This window comes from Serinus canaria, chromosome 5 (genome assembly GCF_022539315.1).
Source record: "Serinus canaria isolate serCan28SL12 chromosome 5, serCan2020, whole genome shotgun sequence".
NCBI classification, from domain to species: domain Eukaryota; kingdom Metazoa; phylum Chordata; class Aves; order Passeriformes; family Fringillidae; genus Serinus; species Serinus canaria.
The window spans coordinates 33,108,335-33,117,924 of record NC_066319.1 but is presented as its reverse complement, the minus strand read 5'-3'; the positions used below and the strand labels follow the sequence as shown (position 1 = coordinate 33,117,924).

Genomic DNA, 9,590 nt, shown 5'->3' with positions numbered 1-9,590 from the left:
TATATTGCTTCTTTTGTTCCAAGCTTCAAAATTAAAACTATGAAGTGTAAATTGTTACTAACAGAAAACCACGACCTAACATGCCTACATCAGTTAGGACATGGATGCAGTAAAAGTATTCATAGGTCTGATGGGAGTTTCCAAATCCCAGGGGGTTTAGTCTCATTTTTCTGACCAGAAAATACTTGAAATAAAACAAAAGACAGTATTTTGTAGGTTGCAAGTCCCAGATCTCGTTTATTTATAAAGCAATAAATATTAGAAGCACAAATAAATTGCACGGGTGTGTAAACAAACTGTACAATGGCTGAGGAGTTCAGGAAGGTTTGCCAGAAGACTCCAAGAAGCATACTGTCGTCATCCTGAGTGGGAAGTACATTGAGGGGGGAAGTGCTTAGAAGCACTTGCGGTGTACAATGGATGGACCAGCTTCATCATACTCCTGTTTGCTGATCCACATTTGCTGGAAGGTGGACAGAGATGCAAGAATGGAGCCACCAATCCAGACAGAGTACTTGCGTTCAGGAGGAGCAATGATCTAGGACAAAGAAAAGCAAAAAATCCTCATTTCTGAGCAATGAATCCATATTGTCAATGCTACACACCACTAGATATTTCCTCAGGCAAGTAAAGAACATTTCTATAATGGTATTGGTCTTCAGCAGCTCTTAAAATACATGTAATGCATTAAAAAAATCCGTAATCATATTTTCTTCTCTTCTAACACGTGCTTCTAACCAACATAATTATTCTGATTAAATGGAATTTCTGGTCATCTGCCCATCAGCTGCTGATCTCATTGAGTTGTTCCCATATCCCAGTTTAATGAAGCTGACACTGTCTCCTCCTTTATTCCCATTTATTAACACAGAGTCAAGTTCCTTACCTTGATCTTCATAGTGCTAGGAGCAAGAGCAGTGATTTCTTTCTGCATGCGATCAGCGATGCCAGGGTACATTGTTGTGCCACCTGAGAGGACGTTGTTAGCATAGAGGTCCTTACGGATATCAATGTCACACTTCATGATGCTGTTATAGGTAGTTTCATGGATACCAGCAGATTCCATACCTTGAGGAAGAAAAAAAAAGACAGTAGGCCAGCGAATTATACAAGAGGTCTCCATAAAATGAAATGTTGGCATTCCTGATCATCATTAACATGAACTTCTTTGGCCTTTTTCTTGTAAAAATGTTTCTTGATTATAGAGTGTTACAGAAAAACATAAAAAAGATAGAATTACAAAACTAGTTTAGGAAGTAAACATTATTTGTTAGAAAAGGTGAGAATCATAATGCATGTGCAAAGGCAAGAGACTCAAAATATACAGTAAGATAAGAAGTAGACATGTGAGATAAACTCATTTAGTATATGGCAATGGAAGAGGGGTATCAAGAACAGAAAAAGCAACTCCTGGTTTATGTCAGTCTCACTGAAAGCATTAGCTGAATATAGTAAAGACAGCAAATGAAGACAATAAAAAGAGTTGAAGTAGAACTAAAGAAGACAATAGTAACTACTTCAGTCTACTCAAAATGTATTCTATACTACTCAGAATCATCAAGGCAAGATATAACCGTGACACAGAATTAAGATATTAGCACTTGATGGTAAGAAAAAAGAAACAAGAAGCAGGTGGTTGTAGGTTGCATTCCAATTTGTTAATTTTAACAGGTGCTTCCTGAAAGGGCTGACACTGGATCCACAGTAAGAAGTCAGCTGATGAACAACTGCATGCACTACTTGGGACTTAAGAGTATAACATTTGCTGTATCCGTCAGCTGCATGCACCACCAGCAAGGCTTACCATCTCGACCATGGCAATGTTAATTAGAGTGTATATAAATACACACACACCTTCACTCCATGTCCTTCCCCTCTCTGACACTTTATTTCTTCATGGAAATAGATACTGTTTCAAGTGTAAGCCTTATGAATACAGCTCTGAAGGCTATTCTTGCCATCAGTGACACAGAATCATAAAATATCGTGACTTGGAAGGGACCCATAAAGATCACAGAGTCCAACTCCTTAATGATGGTATTGTAACTGTATGTTTTATCTTTAAAAAACTGTGACCCTAAAATTTGATCCAAACCTTGAAGCAAAGAGCCTGGAACTCAGCTAAATACCAGATGAGCTCACATCAAGCCCATCTCACGGGAACCAAATGTTTTAAACTATTATTCATTCATGTCTAATTTTGTGCCAAATTTAGGTAAGCAGGAAGAGGAGCGGGGCACCTTCCAAATCTTCTGTTTCATTCATACCTCCTACAGAAAGGAGAATTTCCTGGAACACTTACCAATAAAGGATGGCTGGAATAAGGTTTCAGGGCAGCGGAAACGTTCGTTACCAATTGTGATCACTTGACCATCAGGCAATTCATAGCTCTTTTCCAGAGAGGAGGAAGAGGCAGCAGTGGCCATTTCATTCTCAAAGTCCAGTGCAACATAGCACAATTTCTCTTTGATGTCACGAACAATCTCACGTTCCGCTGTAGACACAGGAGAATCAAATCAAGCTTTGGAGAAGCACAATACTAGAGCAGACCATCAGCCAAGAGAGATGTGAGGATTTTGAGAGCAGAGAAAAGCTAAAGGACTGACCTGTTGTCACAAAGGAGTAGCCACGCTCCGTGAGGATCTTCATGAGGTAGTCAGTCAGATCCCTGCCAGCCAGATCCAGACGCATGATAGCATGAGGCAAGGCATACCCTTCATAAATAGGCACATTGTGGGTGACACCATCTCCAGAATCAAGGACAATACCTGGGAGAGAAACGTCAGAGAGCAGCTGGAATCACCTAGCGAATGCTTAGAGCCCTTAAACACAGGAGGCAGCAAGAAACACAACAAAATAAAGGATTTTTCAGGCAGTATAAAGTAGCATAATTCTTTTTCAGTCACAAAGATCTATTTCTTTCTGCCTTTGCTTGCCTGGACATTTATGAGGGGTGTGAATTTTCACACAGAATAGTTTTTCCATACATATTTTAAGATAATCCATAAAACCTGTCTTCCACCACTGCTATACTGCGTAGTAAGAATATTTGCAGTAGTGACTGTCTTGGTCTGATAATGGGTGTCTTTTGGTCCAGTTTAAACCCTTAAACTGGTGTAACACTTTTGTGACTGCATGAACACCTCCTCATTTACACCACAACAAGCGGTGGCACAGTCAGTTCCATGGTGCCTCTCCAAAAGCTATGCAAATTGTGTGTGGAAAGAACAATGGTAACCCATTTTGTACTGGCTTTTTGTACTGTTATCATTCATTGCTATAAACCAAAAATACCTATTTTTCTGTAAATTGAATGTTATGGTGTGTTTTCCTACTTGGAATGGAAAGGAAGGAGAGTTCCTGAAAGGAAATAGTATCTAACTGGTGTTTATTTGTTTGTTTTACCTGTTGTACGACCAGAAGCATACAGGGACAGGACAGCCTGGATTGCCACATACATAGCAGGTACATTGAAGGTCTCAAACATGATCTGGGTCATCTTTTCACGATTAGCCTTAGGGTTCAAGGGGGCTTCTGTGAGCAAAGTAGGGTGCTCCTCAGGGGCCACACGGAGTTCATTGTAGAAAGTGTGGTGCCAGATCTTTTCCATATCATCCCAGTTGGTGATGATGCCATGTTCAATTGGGTATTTCAAAGTAAGGATACCTCTTTTGCTCTGAGCTTCATCACCCACATAGGAATCTTTTTGACCCATACCAACCATTACACCCTAAGAGAAGAAAACACAGAAAAGCATTATTTGAAGAAAATGACATCACAGATCCTAAACAACTACATCACAGACAGCTGGCCTGAAGCTGAATCAGGAGAGGTTTAGGCTGGATATTAGAAAAACATTCTTCACCCAGAGGGTGATTGGAACAGGGTCCCCAGGGAAGTGGCCACAGCACCAGCCCTGACAGGATTCAAGCAGAATTTGGGCAACTGTCTAAGGCCCATTGTGTGACTCCCAGGGCTGTCCCATGCAGGGCCAGGAACTGGACTCTGATGATTCTTGTTGGCCCCTTCCAAGCCAGGATAATCTATGATGCTGCAATTCTAACTATCTTATTTTCAAGAAAGGTACTAGCTGTCACACCTCTGAAAAGCTGTTTGGGAAAATAAATTCAGCATTATTAAAACAGTAAGTCAACAGAATCTGAGGTGTTCTCATAAAATCGTTTTTTCCTTCCATGAGATTAATCGATTTTCCCGCATTTATAATTCACCTCTTATATTCAAATTCTTTTTTTCTTATTTGTTTCTTTCTGATTTCCAAAAGTTTGACTGAAAGTAAACTGCACAGTATCATGAGCAGGAAAAGGAGTTTGTAAACAGGATGATAGAGAGGGAAATTAGCATTCTAGTGATCGAAGATACTTCATATTGCTTTGCAACCTTAGCAGTAATTTATCCAGGATAAAAAAAATACCAATTGCAAATATTTTCATTTTAAAAACCACATTTGTGGAGTGTCCTGCCTCGGTCCTGCCTCTGAATTTACCTGGTGCCTCGGGCGACCGACGATTGACGGGAAAACGGCCCTGGGGGCATCGTCTCCGGCAAAGCCCGCCTTGACCAGCCCCGAGCCATTGTCGCACACCAGTGCGGTGGTTTCCTCGTCGTCACACATCTTCGGGAGGAAGCGCGAACCTGGAAAACAGCACGGTGGCACGGTCAGAGCCCCGCGGGCAGCCCCTCCGCGCCCTCCCGCCCGCCATCCCGGTCGGCACGGCCGGATCGCCGCGGCGGGAGCGGGAAATTTGAGTCGTCCCGGGAGGATGCTCGACCGTTCTTGGGCAGGGCTCTAAACGGGATCCGTCAGCCGCTTTCTTCTCCGCGCTTTAAAAGCCGCCCCAGCTTGCAAGACGCTCAATTCGGGCGTCATTAGCGGATCCCTCCGGCCGCAGGTCGAAAAGGGAGGGGAAGCGTTTTAAATCGCAGAGATGTGTCCTGCCCAGAGCGCTTCGCGGGCGGCGGAGCGGCGCGCCCGTGGGAGCGCGGCGGCCGGGGCTGCGCGGGGGGCGGGCGGTGTCCCCGGCAGGAGCAGCGCCCGGCCGGGAGCTACACGGCCCGAGCTCCGGCCGCCCCTGCACCACCCGCCCGGCGCTGCCTCCCATCCATCCATCCCTCCCGAGCATTGCATCCCGTCCCGTCCCGTCCGATCCCACCCAAAGCCTCCCGGCCCGCCCCTCAGGGCTGCGGGTGTCGCCGCGCTACTCACCAGACCAGCACCGGCGGCGGGGGGGCAGCGGAGGAGACCCTGGGTGATGGCTCGGCGGAGACGCCCCAATTTATACCCCCTGAGGGGCAGCGTCGTCCGGGGCCGCGGCGGGCCGGGGCAGCCACCTTCTCCTTATTTGGTCGGCCCCGCGGCTCTGAGCGGCCGCGCAGCCATGAATGGAGCCGGGCCAGCCCCGGCGCGGCGCGGCCGCCCGGCCCATGTAAGGCAGGCGCGGGGCAGCGCGGCCCCGGCCGCCGCATGGCCAAATAGGGAGCCCAGCGCAGCCCCCGGGGGTCAGCGCCGCCGGGCAGGGGCCGGGAAGGGCCGGGAAGGGGCCGCAGCCCGGCTCGGCCCCCGGGGTCAGCACCCGCCGGTGCCCGACCAGGTGCGGCGCCTCAAACTCGTGATGCTCGGGCTTGGCGGAGGGTGCGAGGGAAGCCGCGCGGGTGTTCTCCCGCCCGGCTTTTCATTTTTCCACTGAAAAGAAAAGGCCAGCCGAGCTTCTGTTTAATCAACGAGTGATAAGGTTACTTTGGTGCCAACAACTGAGGCTCCTCTCCTGCGTGGGGGCGGCATCTGCTCTTCTCTTCTGCCTTAGGAAGGAGCAGTGCACACTCAATTTCTTTTAAACTTTGATGAGCACATGCTACAAAAATCACCCTTTTCTCTGCTTTTGACTGACATCTATAGCGCGAAGTGGGATGTGCTCACTTATATTAATATTAATATACTTAAACTCCTCGTCTTTGCTCTTTTAATGCACACCAGATCAGTAAGAGATACTGATATGTCTAGGGCAGAGGACGAGATATGGAAATAGCTTGGACAAAACCCAGCTATGGTAATAATGTAATGTGACAGTTGTTTTCCTGCTCAGTTGTTGAAACATCCACATTGATAATTTGTTGCAGCGGTGGAACCTAGAAAATCCATGTGTCTTCAGGACTTTTTTTTGTTTGTTAAAAATAGAAAGACTGGAGAGGCATCCCTTGAGTGGGTTTGGCCTGGTATGTGAAAGCAGAGATTGTCAACTCATGTCCCAGAGAAACTCATTATAATGTGGAGTACAGTGTCCTCCAGGAGCTCATCTTGTGAAATGCCCCGTGTCTGCCTGTGAACCGATGCTAGGACTCAGCAGGAAAAACTGGGGTTTGGGACAGGAGGGAATGGTGAGATTCAAAGTCAAGAGAAGAACGCTCAAGTGGATCAGTGGCTTAAACACAGGTCCAGTTTATGAGATGCCATACAAAGGCTGGCAGACATCACATGGGTGTATACATCTTAAATTATGAGGAAGGAAAGAGCTTGTGAATGCTACACAACCTGTAGTCTGGGGGCTTCGAGAAGTGCTCAGGGAAGAGCAATCTGCACGGTGGTTTAACTCTCAAAAAAGCACATAACAACTGGAAATCACTATTTGTTTCTAAACTATATCTAAAGGGGGCGTCAGAGACCCTCAGACTTTGATTTCTTCTGAAATCAGAGATTGTGGAGTCAGTTTCCTTGTTTCTAGCACAATTAATGAGGTGGTTAGCTCCACCCCAACCCAGTTTATCTTGGGTTTGTGCCAAATTATGAGCACAGCTCTGAAAGAGATGGTAGCAGCAAACTTCTTGGATAAGCTCCTGCTTTTCTTCAAGTACTGCGAGGAAAGAGAACCTGTTTCAGGTGAGACACCATTTTTGTACAGAGCTGTGTATGTATATTTAATACACCAGTATATACAAATATATATGCCATATATATTTTATATGCAAGTATTTATCTGTGTGTATATGTATTTATTTATATATTGTTTTTTCCTTTTCTTAGCTACCTAAGAAAGGCTGTGTAGGACTGTGAAATGCAGTGACCTCAAAAGGTCAAAGCAGCAAAACACTGTGATTGAATGCCTCTGCTCTGCACAAGCTTTGGCTCTTTGTTTGCTTTGTCTTGATGGAAAATCAACCAAAATCAATACTGGTGGGATAAGGACCCCAAGCAAGAGTATGTTTATCTAAATTGATCAGGCCCATGTAACAGACACTTGGAGATGCTTTGGTGATAGTGATGTCTGTTTATACAAGAATTCATACAGATGCAAGGGTGTCTAAGCATGTACACCCTGGCACAGAGCTCCCTTTCAAAGAGAAAAATACCATATGCTGCTTTCAATTTTAAAAAGTCAGCATATTTTACCCCATGGTAAGTTGCCATATATAGTTTAAATCTGCTTATTTTTTTCCCTAGCACACCTTTTCTACAGAAACCATATTATGTTAGGGATTGAGCAGCTTTGCCAGCACTAGAGATTAGTTTACAGTGTTATCTCAGCTGTTGCTCAGTTCAGAGGTGTTGCAGTATTTACATAGAAGTCCACTGCTGATAGCTGCATTGAATTCCTCCCCAATCAGACCCTCTCTGACACATCCTACATTCTCTCTGGCCAGGGAGAGAGAGACTCTTCTGAAACTGAGACAGACCCAGCTCTCACTGAATAGTCTATGAAACAGTTTGTGTTTTCTTGTTTACTGCCTAACTAAATTTTTGTTTTCTGTACTGTCTCCTCAAGTTTTACATTTCTAATCCAGCAGGACTCACAGTTAGGATCCTGGTGCACTTGAGAACTCATCAGTCCACACACCAACACACTCCCATATATTGCAAGGTCAAATGAAAAGGGAACCTCACACCTACATAATTCCAAAATATCATTTCCTTCCTTGTAGCCACTTGAAAATTGCCCAGCTAAAGTTATTCCTTAGGCCAAAATAATTCTGCTTTCTGCAATAAAGTGTCATCACAGACTCAGGTAAACCAGAGAATCAAAAACCTACTGAGGAATGTTATGCAATGTCATCTACAGGAATAACACTCCAGCTCTGGCTGAACAGGGCTCCCACATGCTGTGTACATTTCTCATGACTTAGCTGTTGGGAGTGACCCCAGGGACAGGGGAAACACAGGCAGTACAGGGTGTGGAGAGCAGACAGATCTGCAGTGGACGTGATCTGCATATCCCTAGGACAGCCTGAACACACAGGAGCATGAAGCCTCAATGTGTGTGATTATTAATAGGAGAGCAAAACTAAATACATGTATGTCTGTATATATAGAGAGAGATGTATATAGATAAATATATATATATATAGGAGACACATGCATCTAGGCAAAACTGGATGTGATGTTCTACCAACAAGACACTGTTGTGGCTGCAGCCAAAGTCAGAACATGAGTCCTTACCTCTGCATGGTAAGAATGTGAACAAAAAAAATCCCACTGCCTAGAAATCCTCACGACTGTTATTCAGCTTTTGACTAAAAAAAATTACAAAAGCTTAAAAATATAGCCACGATTCTTTAAAAGCTTTAAAGGATAGAACACTTGTTACAACAGACTTCAGATTATTTAAAGTATCCAGCAATGCATTCAGAAATTGCAAATGTGTAGGATCAGGTCCTCTCTGTATTTTTTAGTTCAGCCTTTCCATTTATGATTTTTTTTTCTGTAAATTTCCCAATAAAATCAATACATTTTTCATAATATACCAAACAATTTTAGATACAGTATATCCTGACCTATCAGATTCTACACCAACTTCTCACTTAAAATCTGCTCTTTCTAAATCCAGTGGATGATGACATATAAAATCTGTCCTAGCACAGAGCCAAATGTTACCTCTCTTAAGCCTCAGGCCAATGTAGTCTTTGAAAGAAACTTAACATTTTCAAGAATAAGAAGAAAATGCCATTCTGACAGGTTTTCTTTTGTCTCACAACAGCTGTTTGGAGCTATATAGTCTTTAGAAATATAAGCAGCATTGCAGCAGTCTTGTTGATGGGCAGCAGTCCTGATGAGATAAGAATGCCAAACATGCAATATATGATGAAAATCACTGTCATGAAGGAGTCACTGTCACGAAGGAGCCATGTGTTGTTATCAATGTCTGTGCAGTTATGAATCTCCCTAGGTATGCAGACATACCAAGAGAAGCCAAAGCCAGTTCTGCAGTCGCCACAAATCTGGAATTATTCCCTGTGAAACTATTGAAGTCTTGAACCTTCCAAGTGAGAAATCTTTCTCCCAGAAGTCTCCTAGTTTAATAATTACATTGTCTGGAAAACTTTTCCAGAGAATTCACTGGGTGTTCCCTTTTCTTAGTTATGTCTCATCCACCCTACCAGCCCATGCTTCATGCTTTATATATTCCCTGTCTCCTCAGCATTTAAACCCTTCGGATAATTGCAGGCTCTTATCATCTCCCTGCCAGTCTCTCTCACTCACTCATGTGCTGCTGCACTTCTATAATTAACCTAAAACATCTGAAGTGTGCACTGGAAGGTGGGCACTGGGAGTCAGACGTGCAGCTCAAACATCTTGTGACAAA

At 44.1% G+C, this 9,590-nt stretch overlaps 1 protein-coding gene across 1 annotated transcript; it reads right to left on the bottom strand.

Moving 5' to 3' along the window:
• Positions 1-226: 226 nt before the first annotated feature.
• Positions 227-5,304, bottom strand: ACTC1 (actin alpha cardiac muscle 1). The gene is made up of 7 exons (XM_009101946.3): positions 5,225-5,304; positions 4,505-4,653; positions 3,406-3,730; positions 2,607-2,768; positions 2,303-2,494; positions 887-1,068; positions 227-538 (listed from the first exon to the last, which is right to left on the bottom strand). The coding sequence occupies exons 2-7, from the start codon at positions 4,631-4,633 to the stop codon at positions 395-397; spliced, it is 1,134 nt and encodes a 377-aa protein (XP_009100194.1). The 5' UTR covers positions 4,634-4,653; positions 5,225-5,304; the 3' UTR covers positions 227-394.
• Between the last annotated feature and the right edge of the window lie 4,286 nt (positions 5,305-9,590).

Excerpts from the sequence above, each read along its gene's own strand:
- ACTC1 (XM_009101946.3), bottom strand. The coding sequence starts at position 4,633 with ATGTGTGACGACGAGGAAACCACCGCACTGGTGTGCGACAATGGCTCG. Across the intron at positions 3,731-4,504 it reads TCGGTCGCCCGAGGCACCAG|GGTGTAATGGTTGGTATGGG; the intron begins GTAAATTCAGAG and ends TTCTTCTCTTAG. Across the intron at positions 2,769-3,405 it reads TGCTTCTGGTCGTACAACAG|GTATTGTCCTTGATTCTGGA; the intron begins GTAAAACAAACA and ends TTTCTCTCCCAG.